The 22,147-nt window shown below is 42.0% G+C and overlaps 1 protein-coding gene across 2 annotated transcripts in view; it reads left to right on the forward strand.

Moving 5' to 3' along the window:
• The window catches only part of LOC132396903 (misshapen-like kinase 1), a 326,920-nt gene that overhangs the window by 232,926 nt on the left and 71,847 nt on the right, over positions 1 to 22,147 (forward strand). For both annotated transcript variants that reach the window (XM_059974976.1, XM_059974977.1), the window contains 3 exons: positions 7,525 to 7,734; positions 10,865 to 11,044; positions 14,145 to 14,387. In XM_059974976.1, the coding sequence (XP_059830959.1) occupies positions 7,525 to 7,734; positions 10,865 to 11,044; positions 14,145 to 14,387 (633 nt within the window). The remainder of the gene's footprint in view (positions 1 to 7,524; positions 7,735 to 10,864; positions 11,045 to 14,144; positions 14,388 to 22,147) is intronic.

Raw genomic sequence — 22,147 nt, forward strand, 5'->3', positions numbered from 1 at the left:
TCGCAGTGGAAAAAGCCTGCTTGTATATACGTAGTCTTGTATACCTCTATCAAAAAACCTCCTCTTAGTTGTCTCCGTTCGAAGGAATAAAGTCTTAACTTATTCAATCTTGCCTTTAACTCAGATCTTCCAGTTCTAGCAACCTTCTCTGTACTCTTTCAACCTTATTAATACCTTTCCTTAGGTAAATGACCAAAACTGCACTCAGTCTCCAACTTAGGCTACACCACTGTCTTATACAACTTCAACATAACCTCAAATCTCCTGTTCTCAATATTTTGATTTACTTTTTCTCTATGTACTAGATTGACTCTGCCTTTAAACCACAACTCAGCTGCAGATAAGTAGAATTGATTGGTATTAACCAGACTGAATAAACCACCAAAATAATCTACAAAGTAAACAACGAGCACAGATGGAATGTTGTTGATCTCATGTTAGTTTAACTGTTAAATCATCTGAGAGCATGTATGGAATAAAAATGCTTACAAATTTCATTTTTTCTAAACTTTTTCATCCTTTCATGTGAAACTAATATTTAATTCACTACTAATCATAATCTAGCACACCCGGGGTGGGGAGGAGTGCAATTATTTCATCTGGTTGATGAAATCTGATATCCTGGCAATTATTATCCTATCAGAAGTGAGCATTGTGCATTAAATGATGTGCATCAAGTTTAATTGTAACATACTGTCTTGTGTATGATATCTATCGAGTCCCCAACCTGGTATTTCAGTGGTAAGTTATCCTGGATGTATTGGTATTGGCTTGCTACTTCTTTTACATGGGCTTTCAAATAAAAACTTGTCTACTTTCCAATTTTTAAAAATTCTTTTTTTAGGATATGACCATTGCCAACAAGTCCAATATTTAGTGTTCATCCCTAATTGTCCTTAAGATGGTGTCCTTAAGAGATCACCGCTTGCAGCACTGATCAGAGAGGCGCAGAGAGAATCTGTAATTACCAACAAGCACCTTTATTGTCTAAACTAACAAGTACATGAATTAATACACAAAGTACCAGTGTGCACACCTGCTAGGTTACCCTGACTCTTCTGAATAGTCAAAGAATAGAAAAGGTAATACCCAGGTAGACTAGTCTGCACTGGCCACTTGTTCTAGGCAGAATTGCCCACCCTTGAATCTGAGATGGTTATTCTTTGAGGATGTTGCTGCACAGTGTCTGTTTCTATATTCATTTCTTATTAATTCAAATGTTGCATTTCAGTGTTATTGGCTATGGGTCATTTGATTGACCTTTACACATTTTTATTGGCTCTCGTCCAAGCCAGCATATATTTATTACCCAAGTGACAACTGGTAACCTATGGCTCTTTGTTCTCATTCAGTAACCAGCTCAAATCACTCAGGGCAGACACGGACCCCAACAAACCTGCATGTTATGTCCAAGCAAAGAATACCTCACAAATAACTTCCTGTTTTGAAATTATCTCTAGTCCAACGGGATTACCTGGAGCATTGTGTCTACTTCAAAATTTTAATCAAGCCAAGCACTTCAGTTCACAAAACGGAGGGTGCAGAGTCACTTCGCAAAATGCAGCCTCCATCTCCTTCGACTTCGTGGCAAGAACAAAGACAACTGGTCTGGCTGCTTCCACTGTCTTTGATTCATTTGTATTCACTGATTTGTAGCCGAGTTCTTTCTGGAAAACAATGGTATTAACTGGTTACCTTTAATCACTCCAAACTTTTCTGGTACCAGTACTTTTGGGTAGAAAGTTCCAGGATTTAGACCCAGCCAAAATGAAAGCATGGCGATATATTTCCAAATCAGGACTGTTTTCTTTGACCTCAGTGATGGACATGTAGGAGATACTGTTGCAAGAGTAAGCAACAGTGCATATTTAAGTGGTGTATGTTGTGGCCACTGTGTAGTTAAGGAATTGAATGGTTAGAATGTAGGCTGAGTGCCGTCGGTAGATTTCGTAGCGCCTCAGTGTGTCCTGTAAAATGTCCTTCTGAGTTGGCTACTACTGCTTCTTACTCCATTGCCCCCATTTGCTGAACTGTCAGCACCCTCTGTCCTGCAGCCCAATTTCCAACCTTATAATCTTTTTTTTTAATCACCATGCCTCCCTCCCCGTACCTCAGCTTATTTTCAGCCAGGCATTTAGTTATCTTTTGAATCAACCACTTGAAGCTCCAATAGCTGACCTTGACTAAAAAGTAAATTCTCCCTTCTCTACCCACTCCACCCTGGCTCTGTCCCTCTCAGTTGCTCCACATCCACTCAGATCTCACAGTCCCTTCCATTTCTGGTTTTTCATTAGCATCTTTACCTTAGTCTGCTTAATCCTAATCTTGGGGTTTTCCTCTTCTGGACATCTCCACTCTGCTCGCTCCCTCTGCTTCAGTAAACTCAATTCCTTGACCAAACTTTCAGCAATTCACGCCAATATCCCCTTCTGTGGCTCTTTTAATTACACTCCCATAAAGTGCCTGGGGATGATATATATACACACAGCATCTATGGGGGAAAAAAGTGCAGTCAACGTTTTGAGCTGAGACTTCAGCAGGACTCATGTAGATAGAGGTTTCTTTTGTGTAGGGGGGAGAAAGCAGCTATTTTAGTGCAGTAAGGAGGTGAATGATATTGCAGCCCACTGTGCTGTTTAATGGAGGACTGTTGGCACCAATTCAGATTAAAGTTACCACTTAACTTCTGCATACCCAGCACCGACAGATTCACCTACCTGAGCAGCATCATTCAACAGGATGGAGGGACCAAGGACAGCATCCAGTGCAAACTCAGCAAAGCTAAATGTGTCTTCAGTTCAGTGAGCAACATATGGGGATCAACTAAGAACAGTCCTAATACCAAGATGAAGCTGTGCCAGAGCTGTGTTCTGTCCACAATCTTGTATGGGTCAGAATATTGGCACATGACAAAGAGCGACCTTGCCAACCTGTCATCACTCCACACCAGGAGCCTACGGAAGAGCCACCATATTTTCTGGCCAAGAAAGACTTCCAGCCATGCCCAAGAGGATATGGCCACAAGCATCATGGGGAAACAGAGATGGATTAGGCTCGTGATGAGAAGAAAGGCCATCTAACTCATTGAGTCAGCACATCATTGGACCTCTGAAGGACAAAGAAGATGCGGGGGACCAAAGAAAACTTGGCTCCATACCATAGAGGCAGAAATGCAGACCCTGAACCACACCTGAGGCACAATAAAAAAGATGGCCAAGGGCAGACAGAGATGGAGGACCTTCATTGCTGCCCTAATGCCAACAGGCAGGAACTAACTAACTGAACTTCCACCTTAGAGATGTAGATATATTTCCAATTCAGGAAGATGCACAATTTGGAGAAGAACCTGTTGTCTTTGACTTCTATGATGAAGATTTAGGGATATGGTTGGAATAGTAATCCCAAGTAGCTATAGTGCATTTTGGAGCTGGCAATATGCTGCAGCCACTGTTGTTTAAAAATAAAATGAGTGGTTAGAGTGCTGGATACAATGCCATTAGTAGATTTCATGTGCTTCAAATTAGTTTGAATTGCATGAAATTCTCTCCCTCTAGCTTTCAAGAAGGAGCTAGATAGGTATCTTACAGATAAAGGAATCGAGGGATATGGGGACAAGGCAGGAACTGGGTATTGATAGTAGATGATCAGCCATGATCTCAGAATGGCGGTGCAGGCTCGAAGGGCCGAATGGTCTACTTCTGCACCTATTGTCTATTCCTGTCCAATTATAACCCATCTTGCCTGTTTGCTTATATACGCTCCTTTCCCATCCTTGTGCACTAATAGTATTATTTATTTATTGAGATACCGTGCAGAATGGGCCTTTCTGGCTTTTCGAGCCATGCTGCCCAGCACTCACCCAGTTTAATTCGAACCTATTCATGGGACAATTTACAATGACCAATAGACCCACCAGCCAGTACATCTTGGGATTGTGGGAGGAAACTGGAGCACCTGAAGGAAACCCACACAGTCATGGGGCGAACATACAAATTCCTTACAGATAGCAGCTGGAATTAAACCCGAGTTGGCTGTACTGTAAAGCGTTGTGCTACTATACTACTCTATACTACTGTGCTGGTTATGGAATCATACCAGTTGGCTCTATTGAAGGTATATCCAAATGGTTCCATTCCTGGAATGCTAAAAATCTGCCTCCTCTTTATACTGCATCCAACTCTATTTGAAGTTCTTTTTGCTTTCCCCACTTTCAATCAATCCAGTACAACACCAAACACCAGAGCAAATTCCGTCCCTGATCCTGTGGAATCTAGGGTATCGAAGCCTTCCATTTGTTTCTCCATATGTTAAGTGCCCAGACTTTGACACGGTAGTAACTGAAAGCCTCAAGTCAGCTATTTCTTTGCAGGCAGGCAACATAAATCAGAGCGTGTGAATCCCTGGGTTGCTCTACTGCTGTGTGAAACGTTATTTATAGAATGAAACTGACAGAGGCACAGAAGCAGACAGGCCACCCTCTCAGCTTAGGAAGTGTGCATGTGGAGGAGGAACAGATGTTTACTTTTTAAAATGTGATGAATGAAAAGAGAATGCTACAGCATTGTGGGAGACTGCTTTCGCTGCTTTGGATCAAAATTAGTCCAATGACATTGGCCTGTTGATTTTAAAGTTCGAAGTAAATTTTATTATTAAAGTGCATAAATGTCACCTTGTACAACCCTGAGATTCATTTTCCTGTGGGCATACTCAGTAAATCTATAGAATAGTAACTATAACAGGATCAATGAAAGATCAACTAAGTGGAGAAGATGACAAACTGTGCAAAAACAAAAATAAATAAATAGCAATAAATAAAGAGAACATGAGATAAAAGAGTTCTTAAGTTGAGATCATTAGTTATAGGAACATATCAATGATGGAGCAAGTGAGTGAAGTTGTCCCCTTTCAGTCAAGAGCCTGATGGTTGAGGGGTGGTAACCATGAACCTTGTGGCACAAGTCCTGAGCCTCTTGTACCTTCTTCCTGATGGCAGCAGTGTGAAAAGAGCATGTCTTGTGTGGTGGGGTTCTCTGATAGATGCTGTTTTCTTATGAGAGCTTTTATGTAGATGTGCTCAATGGTTGGGAAGGTTTTACCCACGATGTACTGAGCCAAATCTACTACCTTTTCTAGGATTTTCCATTTATAGGCATTACTTTGAAAACTTTTCTCACATACCAAAGCTCCCTGTTTAAATAATGCTCTAATCCTCAGATGAGACCCCAGAATTTATAATGATAATTTTTTTCTTGAATGCAGCAATAAATGGTTTTACCAGTGAAGCAGTAACCCAAAGAACATGTTCAAGTCAGGTGTTTGACGATTTGAAAAATAAATCAGGACTTAAAATTCTGGTATGAAGGAATCTGTCCCTTTTGTGTTGTCTGCTTTTGCATGGTCCATTTGTGATCCCAATATGTTTGATTTCTAACGACCAAACACAGTTATATTGAAATGATCAGAAACTCTAAAAATTTGGAGCAATAGTATGCTACTTTGTCCTTCAGGCTTTTTATAGTATCCAACAAGCTTGTGACTTGCCTTCGATCTCAGCTCAACTTTCTGCGTCTGTACCTATTTCCCTCTCTTCCTTTGAAGTCCAGAAACACTTATGCAGCATTTTACGATCTCCACCATCTTCAGGTGTTCACCACTCTTCATCTCATTTTGAAGTAATCCACACCCTATTCTGAGGCCGTGACTCCCAGTTTTAGACAGCTCCCATCATGTTGAGTCATACACAAATTTTGTCAGTTCCATTGAGATCTCCACTTATTCTAAATTTAAGCAAATATAAGACCATAACATATAGGAATAGAATTAGGCTGTTTGCCACATCGAGTCTGCACCATTATTCCAGCATGGCTGATTCATTTTTCCTCTCAGCCCCAATCTCCTGCCTTCTCCCTGTGTCCCTTCAAGCCCTGATCAGTCGAGAATCTATCAACCTCTGCCTTAAATATACATAAAGGCAGCTACCTGTAGCAATTAATTTCACAGACTCACCATTCTCTGGCTAAAGAAATTCCTCCTCATCTCCATTCCAAAAGGACACCCTTCTATTCTGAGACTGAGTCCTCTGGTTTTAGACCCTCCCACCATAGGAAACATCTTCTCCACATCCACTCTGTCAAGGCCTTTCACCATTCGATAGGTTTCAGTGAGGTCACACCTCAGTCTTCAGAATTCCAGTGAATACAGGTCCAGAGCCATCAAACATTCTTCATATGACAAGCCATTCAATCCTAGAATAATTTTCATGAATCTCCTTTGAACCCTCCAAGTTTTAGCACATCATTTTTAAGAGGCCCAAAACTGCTCACAGTATTCCAATTGAGGAATCACCAGTGTTTTCTAAAGCTTCAACATTACATCCTTGCTTTTATATTCTAGTCCTCTTGAAATGAAAGTTAACATCATATTTGTCTTCCTTACCACCGACTCAACCTGCAAATTACCCTTTTTGAAATCCTGCAAGAGAACTCCTTAGTCCCTTTCACCTCAGATTTCTGAATTTCTATTCATTTAGAAAGGAGTCAACCCTTTTATTTTTACCAAAGTACATGATTATACACTTCCTGACACGATATTCCATCTGCCACTTCTTTGCTCCTTCTCCTAATCTAAATCCTTCTGTAGCCCCTCTGCTTCTTCAAAACAACCTGCCCCTCCACCTATCTTCATACCATCCACAAGCTTTGGTCTTGTGTACTCAATCTCTCCGTGTAGAGCAAGCCTGCTACCCCAGGAACCAGTTTGGTGAATCTTCAGTGCTACCCCTCTCTATGGCAAGTATATTCTATGATGAGATCATATTCCAGGTGTGCTATCATCAAAACTTTGTGATTTCAGTGTGTACTCCTGTACTCAAAAATCTTTGTGGTTATGGCCAACATACTTTTTGTTCTGCTGCACCTGCAAGAAAGCATTGGGTATCTGGGTCCGTCTGAAAAGCAGTGATTCCCAATCTGTCACCATGCAGAAATTACTGTTTTCTAAACCTAAGTGACTGATCCCAGATCTTTCCACAGCTTGTGCTATCTACCATGTTCTTGCCACTCAATATCTCCGAGTCATATGCGGATTGCAATAGAATAAGACAAGTATCAATCATCACAATGATTTCAGGACATCTGTGGAAAGCCTTACCAACAGCACACACGCCCTCTTTTTTTTTAATGGTTTTGCTGATGGGACTTATGCATCCATTGGTTTAGCTCATATCAGTCTGAAACAGGGGTTCCTGACCTGGAGTCTGTGGACCCTTCAGTTAATGGTAAAGATCCATGGCATTAAAAAGGGTTAGGAACCCCTGGTCTCAAATAAAGAGCTATGCACGCTATTAGTGATGCTGACAAGAGTAGACTTGATGTTGCTGATGTTGGGGAATTAGGTATTAGTTGCTCTACTAAAGCGTTTATGTTGGCATGGCTGAGGTGATTAGCGTTAACTGTAGTTAAGCTGTTGCGCTTTGCAAAGTAAGTTGCTGCCATTCTGATGGTCGTCCTTGTGTCCCCGTTGCAGGAGTACAAGCGGAAGCAGCTGGAGGAGCAGCGGCAGTCCGAACGGCTTCAGCGGCAGCTGCAGCAGGAGCACGCCTTCCTCATGTCGCTGCAGCAGCAACAGCAGCAGCAGCAACTGCAGAAGCAGCAGCAGCCACCTCAGGAAAAGAAACAACTGTATTACTACAATAAAAATGTGAATCCTTCTGACAAACCAGCCTGGGCAAAGGAGGTAAAACCTCAGGAAACTCCTGTTTTGCATCTTGATCATAAGACCATAAGATACAGGAGCTAAACTAGGCCGTTTTGGCCATCGAATCTGCTCCACCATTTTATCATGGCTGCTCCATTTTCCCTCTCAGTCCCAATATCCTGCCTTCTCCCCGTAACCCTTCAAGTACTAACTAATCAAGAATCTATCAATCTCGGCCTTAAATCTACCCAGTGACTCAGCTCCATTGCTGCCTGTTGCGATGAATTCCACAGATTCACCACTCTCTGACTAAAGAAATTCCTCCTCACCTCCTTTCTAAATGGACATCCGTCTTTTCTGAGGCTGTGTCCTCTGGTCTTAGGCTCCCCAACCATAGAAAACATCCCTTCCACATCCACCCTAATGCTGTCTTTCAACATTCGATTAGGTCACTCCTTGTTCTTCTGAACTCCAGTGAGTAGAGGCCCAGAGCCATCAAATGCTCCTTATTTGATAAACCTTTCAATACCAGAATCAAGTTTGCAAACCCTTTTTGAACCCTTTCCAATGTCAACACATCCGCTCTTATATCTTGGTGCTGATCTTCAGGGAGACGTGGCTGAAGTACAGAGGAACATCTTCAGCCTTTCAGCCCCATTCTGACTTACATTTAAATCATGTCATTAGTATCCCAACATTTGGGTTTGGCATCTGTTATGTATGCACGGAACAAGAATGACATGAAGGAGTAAGGTTATATGATTTTACTGAGTCATGACAAGACAAAATCATGCAAATTTGATAACCTACACAAAAAGAGAGGTCAGTCCCCACATAGGAAGCCCAGTCAATTCACCATGCAGTGAATCATCAGGCACATGCATGCACACTTATCACATTCTCTTAACCGATATCAAACAATTCAGTAGCCAGCCTACCTTTACTGAAGTACATCTATCAGTAAACTTGGCCACTGGTGTATTTTCTCTGGGAATTAATCCAGATTTCAAATACCCTTTATGTGTAGGTGGATTACTTTTCCTGACATAATTATGAATGGCACTGCTACAATTTTAAACTTACACTTCCCCGTGCAAGTAGTTTCAGCTCCTCTTCAACTAACATTTCCCATTTTAAACATATGACTAGTAATTGCGGAATTTTGCAAAAGAAACACTTACTGTTTAATTCAGTTGGTTGAAATAAAGGTTATTTGTGAGAGGAGAACTCTCAGAGGGTTGGTGAAGTGTAAAGATCAGAAAAAAAGCTTTTTTAAAATCAATATTCATTGATGAGTCTTATTCATGGAAGAATCATTGATCTAGGTGGTTGTGGCAAAGAAGGAATGAGATGAATAAACTTTTAAATAATCTTTTCCCATTCAGCCACAGGACATGCAACACTTATGCTTTCCACTTCCATCCCTATTATTCAGCTCCCAAGTGGTATTTCTAAGCGAAGGTATGATTATTTTGCAAATCTTTCAGTCTACTGTACTGCATTCAGTGGCATCCCCCGCGTGGGATTAACACGGATGAAGATTGGTTGAGCATTTAGTGGAGCTCCTAAATTCATTTCTCAGGAGTGACCCTGTAATGTTGAAGCAGGTTTAAAGTTTGGTGAGTGAGGCAAAAGACAGTGATTGCAAATAAACACATTAATCATATCAAATATGAGAAAATCTACAGGTGCTTGAAATCCAAGGCAAAACACAAAATACTGGAGCAACTCAGCAGGTCAGGCAGCATCTGTGGAAATGAATAAACAGTCAATCTTCTCGGCCTAAAACATCAAGTTGGTTTATTAATCTCATTCCTTCCTTTTCACAACTGCCGAGACGTAGGGTCTCGGCCCAAACATTAATCAGTTGTTTAAAAATGAACAGTGAAATGCTAAACATGGCGTCTAGCTAAATAAATGTTCATCTAAATTCAATTGTCATTCAACCATACTTGAATACTCATGAATACAGCCAAATGAGACAACATTACTCCATGGTCAAGGAGCAAAATACAGTGCCAACTGTCATACACAGTACAAAGCACACAAATCACGTACAAGACAGCAAGCACAAATACTGTCGCAGTCCTGCAATAAGAGTCCAACCTTGCACCATCAATCTGTAGTTTACAGCAGAGCCAGACTTCCGTTGAGCAAACACCATTGGGGGGTGGGGGGGGGCAGCAGTAGCTCCTGCCGTGCCACACTGTACCTTTCAGGCGACTCTGCAGCTTGAGACCTAGTTCTTGCATATGCAAGATATCAAGCACATATCGATAACAGTAAAATACAACCGCTCAAAATATATAGTATGTAGTCCAGACCCTTCGGTCCATTGAAATCTTCAGCCAACCACAATCGAGCTTGTCTTCTGCCAGGATGCTGCGTCACACACCCCTGGTGGTGTGCACCAGCTTAAAATGCCATCCTCCGGACTGCCTAATTCTGCTCCTGTATCTTGTGGTCTAAACTGGTCTGATTTTAGTTATTTCATATCCTCTAGCCTGGTAGAGTCTTGAATGTTCTCTGAAATTTCTAGCAAAATATTTCAGAGAAAATTAGTTTTGAGCACAAATGGCAGCTTTGGTCATAAAGGTAACATCCTGTAAGTGAATGGCTTTTTTTTAAAAAGAGGCACAGGGAACCCAATTTTCACAGTTGTTCCATACAGGTTGTAGGCTCTTTGCTTCCTTAAGGCTGCTGTTAAATGACAGGTTGTTCCATAGAGTTGTCTGAAATTGAGTTTCTTGTTCAGCAAAAAAATCACTTGGTTAGACTTAAAGCTCTACCTGTACTGTCACCACGAGGAAGATACAAGCTTGTAAGTTGTGCAAGTATCAGTTGCACTGGGGTTGCATGCCATGGTTTCATGCACTGATCAATACAATATCATGTTGCTCAAAGGCATAAAAATCCATATATAATCTATTCAGTATTGCTGCCTTTCACAATTTAGCATCGAGCGTTAAGTCACTGAAAAGTGATGCATTGGTCTCTTGGCTAACAAATTATTAGGAGTTGTTTTCTGTTCAGTGCAGCCCCTTTGAAACAAAATCCAGCAGAGTCTCAATCAATCAGATGACATAGTTGAGTCTAATTAATCAATATGAACCTCTGGCAGTTTTGTTGACATCAAATTACATGCCTGCCTTGATATCTATTTGCAAAGGTTGAAGAACGCACCAAAATGAACCGGCAAAACTCTCCTGGTGCCAAGCCTAAGATGGGGACCACGATATCTGATCCATCGCTGCAGTCACTCTCTGAATCCGTACCCAACAATTCCGCCCAGGCTTCACAGACGCCACCCATGCACCGGCCGGTGGAGCCCCAGGGAGCCCAGTCAAAGGTGGGTGATTGCCACAGCTGGCTTTTCACTGGTGCTTTCATGTTTGGAAAAAAACTGCTGTAGGCCTGGATTATTTTACAGAAACACGCTGTTCACACACTGCAGTTTCAGATTTTCCTTCCGCTCTTTGGCAGCTGCTGTCGGGGTCTCCAAAATCACTGAAGCAAATTGAACACAAAACCACAGGTGCAGGGATCTGGAGCAGTTGGAAGAACTCAGCAAGTTGTGTGCACGTTCTTGAACTAAAACTTCCCGTTAACTCTGTAGATGCTGCCTGACCCATAGCACTGGGGTTCCCGACTTCTTTGTTTATGCCATAGACCCCTACCATCAAGTACGGAATCCATGCACCCAGATTGGGTACTGCTCCTATAGCAGTTCTTTTTTCTTAACTATACTGGTGTCAAACTCAGTAACCAGGTTCTTAATTCCATCTAGCATATGAATTATTTGCATTTCATGATAGAGAACTGTTGGTTGTCCACTGAAGTTGCAGAAACTCGGTTGTTCCACTGGCATTTCAAGCTGCACGTGACCCTCTTTCATCATAACCTACCCAAGTATTCCATGGTCCCTTGTGTCTTTATTGTCTTCTTCGTGGGGCCTTGCTATCAGTGGAGCTATCAGAATCAGATTTAATATCACTGGTGTATGTCGTGAAATTTGCTGACAGTGCAATACATAACGGAGGAAAAATGTGAATTGCAGTAAGTGTGTATGTATATCTGTGTATTATATATATGTGTGTGTGTGTGTATATATATGATATATATAATTAAAAAACATATTTAATGAGTGGTGCAAAAATGGAAATAAAAAGGTAGTGAGGTGGTGTTCATATGTTCAATGCCCATTCAGAAATCGAATGGCGCAGGGAAAGAAGCTGTTCCTGAATTGTTGCCTCCTTTCTGATGGTAGCACTGAGAACAAGGAATTACCTGGGTGTTGGAGGTCCTTATTGATGTATGCCGCCTTTTTGAGGCATCGCTTCTTGAAGATGTCCTGGATACAGAGGCTAGGGCTCATGATGGAGCAGACTAAATTTACAACTCTCTGCAGCGTACTTCGATCCTGTGCAGTAGCCCACTCCCCCCCCACCCCCCCATGCCAGATGGTGATGCAGCCAGTTAGAATGTTCTCCACAGTACCTCTGTAGAAGTTTTTCAGTGTTTTTGGAGACGTACCAAATCTATTGAAACACCCAATGAAATACATCCACTGTTGAGCCATCTTTGTAGCTATATCTATATGTTGGGCCCTCCGTCTCCATCATACAAAGTGGGCAGTATGATTGGAGTTCATCAATGTTTCTGTAATCCACTGTTTCCACTGTACAGGGGATTGGCCTATACAGCTTCACCAAAAGCAACCAAAGAGGCTTTTCCACCTCTCATGACAGAAACATAGGACTGGACTTTGAGAGGCCATGTGTCTGTATCTTCCCCATAAATATCAGTGCTGTTCACTTCAACAGTTAATTATAGAAGCAGTTTTTACTCTCTCAGTATCTTGAGGGCAGGAAAGTTCTTCCAAGCTTCTCTCTGCATCCTTGACTTTCCTTGGATTTGAGCCTTTCTCAAGGAGGAACATTGTTATATCCATCTTTCTAAGAATCTCAAGTGGACCATTCTTTATCTTCTCTTTGCCACTGAACAGGCAATGAGAAAAGTAGATCTTCTCCCTGTCCAGAACCAGTCTGGGAAGCCCAATAGCTCATGATTGATGCCACCATTTCCATGAACCCCTCAAGGTGACTATTAACTATGTATGATGTAGCAAAAACTAAATGGCTGGAGGAACCCAATGGGTCAGGCAGCATCTCTGGAGGAAAATACAATCAATGTTCTAAATGGGCAAATTTCTATAGTTGTACCATGGACAGCATTCTAACCGGTTGCATCACCAGCTGGTAGGGGGAGGAGGTGGTGTGCAGGGGATCGTAATAAGCTGCAGAAAGTTGTGAACTGTCAGCATTCAGGGCATCTGTCTCCAACAGATAGTGTCCATCAGGAAGGACCCCTGACATGCCCTTTTCTCATTGTTACCATCAGGGGGTAGGTACAAGAGCCTGAAAGCGCACACTCAACAATTCAGTAATAGCTTCTACCCTTTTGCCATCAGATTTCTCAACGAACACGTGAACACTACCTTACTTTTTACTTTTTTTGCACTATTTACTTAATTAACTTTTTTAACTGGTGTGTGTGTATATATATATACGTGTGTGTGTGTGTGTATATAGATATATATATACTTTATTATGTTTTGTACTGCTGATGCAAAATCAACAAGTTTCATGACATATGCCAGTGATATTAAATCTGATTCTGCACTCGGAAATCAGAGGAGCAACAGGACTTGGGGGTGTTTGTGCAGGATTCCCTGAAGGTTAATTTGTAGGTTAATGCAACATTAACACTCATTTCAAGAGAACTAGAATATAAAAGCAAGGATGCAATGCTGGGGCTTTATAAGGTATTAGTCAGACTGCATTTGGAGAATTGTGACCAGTTTTGGGCCCCACATCAAAGAAAGGATATGCTAGCATTGGAGAGGATCCAGAGGAGGTTTGCAAGAATTATCCTGCGAATGAAAGGGTTAATATATGAACCATGTTTAATGGAGTTTAGAAAACCGAGAGGGGATTTCACTGAAGAGTTTGTAAAGTATCGATAGAATAGACGTGAAGAGGATGGTTCCAATAGTGGGAGAATTTAGGACTGGAGGGTGCGACCTCAGAATTGAAGGACATCTCTTTAGAACAGAAATGAGGAGGAATTTCTTTAGCTAGAGGGTGGTGAATTCATTATCACAAGCAGTTAGAGGCCAAGTCACTGGGTATATTTAAAACAGGTGGATGGATTCTTGAGTAGTCAGGGTGTCAAAGGTTATATAGAGAAGACAGGAGAATGGGGTTGCAAGGGATAATAAATCAGCCATGATGAAATGATGGAGCAGATTCAATGAGCCAAATGGACTAATTCTGCTCCTGTGCCTTACGGTCTTTCACCTGAGGTATTGTCAGGATTATAATGCCCTGAGGTGATCAATTAAATTTTAGCAAAGATTTAAATGCTGACTTAAAATACTTTTCTTTCAGTTTCAAGTGGCACACCTAGTCGCGCTGAAACCATCTGTTGCCGTTCCGAGGTCCCAGTCACTGCAAGACCAACCAACCAAAAATGTTGCTGCGTTCCCAAGTCAGGAGCCAGCGCCAGTGAAGCGCGGCGAGATGCTGCGGCAGAACTCCGACCCCACCTCCGAGACCCCCGTGCTGCCTCCCCGTGCAAACAGAGATGATGCCGGGCCATGGGTGAAGATGTCTGATGAAGCACCACCAAAGGTAGTCACAGTTTCCAGGGCATGTGTATTTGTTGTAGGAGGTAGGCTAACAGCAAAGTGTTTGTCTTCTGCTATCTTAATGTATTAAGATAGCAGGCCTGGATTGACCTGTGGGTGAGCTTGATCTGTTCCTGCCCTCCCCCACCAGGTGAGCTTGGCCCACCTCGTGTGCTAAACCTGCTGTTCCAAGGTCTTCATTTATTGTAATTTGAAATCTTTATTGTGCTTTCAATGGAAAAGGTGCCAAATTCAGATCTGCAGGATCCAAGTGATGCAGAGGTGATGTGGGTTACAAGGTTATTAATCTGCATAACATGCATTTTGCAAGCACTTTCTGTAAACTCTGCAGTATAACTTCCAGTGTCACATAACAGAAGATGGTCACACAGTAGGTGCACCCTTTTCCAGTGGTCACAAAAGAGCAGCTTTGACAAGAGTGTAATCTCTAATAAGTGCATTTAGACACTTCTCAATAATAATGCATGTAGGTATTTTCAATTATATTATTTAAAACTAGACTGTATGAGTTTACAGCGACAAGGAAGTGACATCTATGTATCATAGTTTATCATCTTTTAACTGTCCCACTCTCCACCACTTTCAACTACCCTCACTAGAAATGTCCATTTAATCTTGATCTCCACATTTATCGATTGCATGAGTATTCCGTTTGTGTCATTCCCAATCAAATCATGCACTTGAGATCAGTAGCAGTTTGGGCTTGTTAATTTTGTAAAGCATTTTGAGCGCTGGATTTCAGTTATACTGGAGTCTTGTTTTTAAAACATCCACATGTGATCATCATTATGTGCTGTGACATAGGACATGGGCAATCACGGTCTTTCCATGATCATGATCGTTCTTGACAAATTTTTCTACAGAAATGCTTTGCCATTGCCTTCTAGGCAGTGTCTTTATAAGATGGGTCACACCAGCCTCAGGATATGTACCACCAGGTTCAAGAACAGTTACTACCCCACAACCATCAGGAACCATCAGGGGTACAGGAAGCACCTAATAACATGACCACCAAGTATACTCACCTGCCCATCCACCCGTTAATATGTTCCCACAACCAGTGATCTCATTTTAAGGATTATTTATTACATTATCTTATGTGCTAGTTATTTATATTTGTATTTACATAGTTTGTTGTCTTCTGCACTCTGGTTGATCTTTTATTCATCCTGCTGTAGTTTTGCTGAATATGCCCACAGGAAAAAGAATCTCAGGGTTATATATAGGTACATATCTGTACTTCAATAATAGCATTTACTTCTTACTTCAGAGATCATCTGCCTGGTGTCAGTGGTCACATAACTATGGCTTGTGAAATGCACTGGCTGCTCATACAACCATCCACCACCTGCTCCTATGGCTTCACATGCCCCTGATCCAGGGGTGGGGGAGTGTGGTGGCTAAGCAAGTGCTACACCTTGCCCAAGGGTGACCTGCAGGTTAGCAAGGCAACGGAGCGCCTTACAGCATAGAGACATATCTCCACCCTGCCTCTCATGTGATTAGATAGTTTATAAATGGTAACCATTTATTTTCTTTGTAAGTTTACAAAGGTAAGAAATGTTTTTCAGTTATAACTACTCTATTTAGGTAGTTAGTACAATCTTAGTGTGTAGTGTTGTAATATTTATTTACTTGGAGATACAGGGTGGAGTAGGCCTTTCCAGCCCTTTGATCCACGCCACCCCAGCAACCCCCGAGAAACCTGATTAACCCTAACTTAATCACTGGATAATTTACAATGACCAGTCAACTTACCTGGTATGTCTTTGGACTGTGCAAGGAAACAGAAGTGTCAAGAGAAAACCCATACATTCCACAGGTGCAAAGTACAGAGACTCCTTACAGAAAGGTGCCAGATTTGAACTCTGAACACTTCAAGTGTAGCATGGATAAGATAGGTTAAAAGCACATTACTCTGCAACTTTACATAATCAGATGCCGTTGCATCCTGTAGCAACTGTCGCCCACCACACTAATTCAAACACAAATTTTAAAATATTTATCAGTCAACAGTAATGAGGGAGTGCATTTTTCTAAGATATACTCAGTGGTCATGTTATTAGTGTCTTCTGTACCTAATAAAGTGGCCATAGAGTATATGTTTGTGGTCTTCTGCTGCTGTAGTTCATCCACTTCAAGGATCGACATACTCTGTTTTCAGAAATGCTCTTCTGCACACTGTTGTTGTAACATGTGGTTATTTGAGTTACTGTCGCCTTCCTGTCAGCTTGAACCAGTCTGACCATTCTCCTCTGACTTGTCTCATTAACAAGCTGTTTTCACCCACAGAACTGCCGCTTACAGGATGTTTATTATTCTTCCACACCATTCTCTGTAAACTCTAGAATAGGGGTTCCCAACCTCAGGTACTGCACTTAATGGTAGGGGTCCATGGCTTAAAAAAGGTTGGGACACCACCCCTCCCCCCGAGACTGTTGTACATGAAAATCTCAGATCAGTTTCCATCAAACCATCAGATGGTTTCAGCAAACCATCCCATCCCACCAACAGTCAGAGTTACATTTCTTCCCCATTCTGAATCTCCTGATGAGACTTGCATGCTTTTATGCATTGTGGTGCTGCCATATGACTGGCTGATTAGATATTTACACTAATGAACAGGTGTACAGGTGTTCCTAATAAATTGTCGATAGGGAAAAGATAGTTGAATAGTGAGACACTGAATGATCTGCAGTTATTAGTAGCAGCACAGAGTTGGAGATGTTTGTCCTAATAGCCTGGGGTGGATTAAAAACAAAACTTGCTAATGTTATATCCATTTAACTGTGTAACCTGTTCACTGACAGTACAAATCTCTTTAACAAGCATCACCATCAAAGCCAGCACCTTCATCTGCAATCCAATAGCTTTAGATTGAAGTATCATCCACAGTTGACTTTAAATCCACTTATACTCTAATTGCAAACTAGGGGAAAGTTAAATTTAATCAGATGAGGTATTAAACCAAGGCTTCAAATTACTTGTTCCCAAATATGCTATTTAAATGACTGTATGATTCACTTCCATATTTTAGTTTATAGAATGTAGATGTCACACAACCATTAATTGTTAGTCACCTGTAAGGAGTTTGTACATTCTCCCTGTGGGTTTCCTCCCACGGTCCAAAGACGTACCGGTTGGTAGGTTAATTGGTCATTGTAAATTGTCCCGTGATTAGGCTAGGGTTAAATCAGAGGATTGCTGGGCAGCATGGCTCAAAGGGCCAGAAAGGTCTACTCTGTGCTGTATCTCAAAATAAAAAGAAAAGTACAATTTCTCCTGAACTGAGGAAGAGGTTAGGAGATGACCACAGGGAAGGGTGTGGAGTCACAAAAAGACCCAACCAGGATGGCAGATTTTCAGCCCCGAAGGACATTAATGAACCAGCTTTTTGTACTGAATTTGTTAAATTACTCTGGGTGGCAAAATGGAGATGCGTCTCTACCATAGGAGGTGTGAGGTATTCCTTCCTTCTGTTGGTCAGCATGTCACTCTTGGGCAAGGTGTACCACCTGCTTAACCCCCCCCTCCCCTATCAGGGTCATGTGAATCCATGGGAGCAGGTGGTGGACACTCGTACAAGCAGCTGGTACATATCACAAGTCCTAGTTATGTGACCACTGACACCAGGCAGACAATTTCTGAAGAGTATTGATGATGGCTGGGGTCACCCATCTTGTAAAGACACTGCCCAGAGGAAGGAAATGGCAAACCACTTCTGTGGAAAAATTTGCCCAGAACAATCATGGTGATGAAGACCATGATCACCCACATCATATGACATGGCACGTAATTTATGAATGTAGTGAATTAGATTAAGATTTAAATTCATTTAATGGCAAAGATGGGATTCACTCTCATCTGTAGAACAATGGTCCAGGCCTCTGGATGCCAATCCAGTCCCTAGTTGCCCTTGGGAATTTTGCCCCTGAGCAAACTTCTTGAACTGCTGTAGTGAACTGAGGTGTAGGTACACCTTGGGGGAGCAAGTTCCACGGTTTAAACCCAGTGACAGTGGTGAAGGGATTTATTTATTTATTGAGTTACGTTGTAGAAAAGGCCCTTCCAGCCCTTTGAGCTACACCGCCCTGCAATCCCCTGATTTAATCTGAGCCTAATCATGAGGCAATTCACAATGACCAATCAACCTGCCAACCAGGATGTTTTTGGACTGCGAGAGGAAAAAAACACAGTCAAAGGGAGAATGTACAGACTCCTTCCAGGCACTGGCAGGAATTGAACCCAGGTTGCTGGTACTATAAATGGTAACCACCTGTACCATTGTATATTGTACAAATTTCAATCTGCCTTTAGTAAAGTAACATATCCCAAAGTGCTTAATTCTTCATAGCCAGGTTTTGACAGCAGTGGATACAGCCCAGTCTATCACAGGCAAAGCCCTCCCCACCATTGAGTATATTACAAGGAGCACTGCCACAGGAAAGCAGTGTCCGTCATCAGGTTAACCCACCTCCAGGCCATCCTCTCTTCTTGCTCCTGCCATGGAGTAGGAGGTACAGGAGTGTTAGGTCACACACCACCAGATTCAGGAACAATCATCAAGCCCCTGAACCAGCATAGATAACCTTACTCACTCCATGGTAAACTGATTCCACAACCTACAGGCTCACTTTCAATGACCCTACAACTCATATTTTCAGTATTATTTATTTACTAATATATTTATTCATTTTTAGTTACAGTTTGTCCTCTTTTGCACATTGTTTTTTTTTTAACCAGTCTTTGTTTTTCATTGAATCTATTGTATTTCTTCATTGATGCTGCCCTCACCCACATCTCCTTCGTTTCCCGGATATCTGTGCTCACCCTTCTTCCCACTGCCTTAACAGGGATAGAGTCCCTCTTTTCCTCACCTACCTACCCATGAGCCTCCGCATCCAACACCATTCTCAAAGATTCAATGTCCATTTGTTATTGAAGTATATATACACAGAATACAACTCTGAGATTCATCCTCTCTCAGGCAGCCAATAATCAAAGAAACACTATGGAACCTGTTCAAAGAGAACACCAAACACCCAACACGTGAGAAAAAGCACAATACATGGAATATTAGGATCAAACCAGGAGTACAGTATTCCATTTAGCTCTGTGCCTTTAGCTGACTGCAGACCGCAAAGCCAGTCTTCACTGAAGCTCCCTATTCTGCATCAATCACCCTGATCAAACTGCTCAAAGACAGCAAAGTAAAGTAGCCAGAATACATGTAACACATGTAACATGAACCTCAAAGTCCCCTAAACCAAATCCATAGCCATCAATCCTTGCAACGTGCAACTTCCCTCCAACAGCAGTTAGTGAGGAGAGGAAGAGCAATCAAACACAGGCAGGTAGCACTGACTGATCACCCGCCAGTCCTCTGCTCTCATCCTCATCAACGTCAACTATGCCCGACACATCAATCAGAGAGACACAATGAAATTTATCATGGGCTCGAGCCCTGCTCCCAGACTTGTTGAACTCCCTCGGAGACAGCAAAGTGCCAGATTGCTCAGTCAGCCCAAGTACACACCATCAAAATGTTCCAAATGCACACAGATTAGTAGTAGAATCATATTTGAAAGAAGTAGTAGTAAAAAAGGTGGTTTTATGAGCTATCAGCAGGATGTTACAGTAGTCACATTTGCTGGCACCATCTCTGCAGCATCCATCATCTTCAACGGGATCCTAAAACTAAACACATTTTTACCCCTTCCCACTCTCTGCCTTCTATAAGGATCGTTCCTACCATGATTCCCTTATCCATTCATCCCTCCCCACTAATCTCCCTCCTGGCACAATTCCCTGGAAGTGACACATATGCTACACTTGCCCATTTACCTCCTCCCTCACCTCCATTCAGGGCCCCAAATAGTCCTTCTGGGTGAGGCATTACTTCACCTGCAAATCTGTTGGGGTCATCGATTGTATCTAGTGCTCCCAGAGCAGCCTTCTCTACCTTGGTGTGACACAACCTAAATTTTGGGACTACTTTGTTGCACAGCAGTATTCTATCCATCAGAAGTGGAACTTCTCAGTGGCCAACCATTTTAATTCCTATCCTCAATCCTGCTCCAACATGTCAGTCCGTGGCCTCTTTTGCCATGGAGGCCACTCTCCAGGTAGCTGAGCAGCACCTCCTATTCTGTCTAGGTAGCCTCCAACTGATGGCATGAACATTGGTTTCTTCTGGTTAAAAATAAAAATCTGTCCTTCCCTCTTCTTCTGTTCCCCACTCTGGCCTCTTACCTCTTCTCACCTCCCCTTGGGTCTCCGCCTCCTCCTTCTCTTTCTCCCATGGTCCACTTTCCTCTCCTATCGGACTCTTCCTTCTCCAGCCCTTTATCTTTCCCACCCACCTGGGTCCAGCTAACCACCACCTCCTCTCCCCCACCTTTTTATTCTGATATTTACCCTCTTCCTTTCCAGTCCTAAAGGGTCCCGGTCTAAAACTTCGGATTATTAAAATTTTTAAAAAGATGATTAATAAGGGTGTCATAATCACACGGAGAACTCAAGAGTGGATTGAGAAGGATAACAAATCAGCCATGATGGAGTGGTGGAACAGACTCAATGGACAGAAAAGCCTAATTCTGCTCCTTTGTCTTGTGACCTTAGAGGAGGAGAGGGAGAAGGAATTTCACGGTCTGGTGGTGAGGTGTCCCACTGGTTAAAGGAAAGAGGGGAATCTTAGAACTCCAAGCAGACATGAGAATGTTACTGAGATGGAGGATTTTTTTCCTGTATTTTTACTAGCTGAAATAACAGCAGCAAAAAAAAAACTGATTATCTTTTACGCCAATGAAAGTAGCAAATTTTTGCTGCTAAGTTTCTTGAGGTAAGTCACTGCACTTCAGAAACATTGATTACATGCAAACTCCTTTGAATCCATTCCTGGAGACGAAATCTTGTGGTGTATTAATAGATCTAAAATTTGTCCATAAGCACAACTGCCAAAAGCAATAACAGTATGCATTTGACTTTCTTTTCCAAAGCTGCTGTGAAGACTTCAGTTAACAGCTGAATATTACACTCATTACCACACAGTTTGCATTGCGTAATTAATTGATTACTGAGCTCAAACCTGAATCAAATCACAGCCGTGTTATTTGACCTTTAAATGTGCAACTGACTGGCAGATAATAACACAAGGCTGGGCTATGCTATTCTGTAAATGCTCTGCAAAATCAAAGTCATAGTTGTCCTGCAGAGAAAGATAAATCCACCAAAGTAAGACCTTTATCGAAAATATCACAGCCTTAAGTACAAAGTTCAAAGTAAATTTAGTACATTTACTAGTCTGAGATTCTTTTTTTTTGAGATACAGCTTTGAACGGGCCCTTCCAGCCCAGCAATCCCCCTATTGAATCCTAGCCTAATCACGCAACAATTTACAATGACCGGTATGTCTTTTGGACTGTGCTGTGGGTGGAAACCGTAGGAAGCCCATGCCATCACAGGGTGAGTGTACAAATTCCTTACAGGCAGCAGCAGGAATTGAGCCTGGGTTGCCTGTACCATAAAGCATTGTGCTTACCACTATGCTGCAGTGCATTTTCTTGCGGGCATTGACAGTAGATACGAAGAAACACAGTAGAATCTATGAAAAACTACAAAGACGGACAAACAATCATTGTGCAAAAGGAGAGAAACTGTGCAGATGTAAAAAGGAAATCATAATAATAACATTGAGAACGAGTTGTAGAGTCTTGGCCTGCTTAATACATAGAATTATTGTTG

This window comes from Hypanus sabinus, chromosome 7 (assembly GCF_030144855.1).
Source record: "Hypanus sabinus isolate sHypSab1 chromosome 7, sHypSab1.hap1, whole genome shotgun sequence".
In the NCBI taxonomy this organism is placed as follows: domain Eukaryota; kingdom Metazoa; phylum Chordata; class Chondrichthyes; order Myliobatiformes; family Dasyatidae; genus Hypanus; species Hypanus sabinus.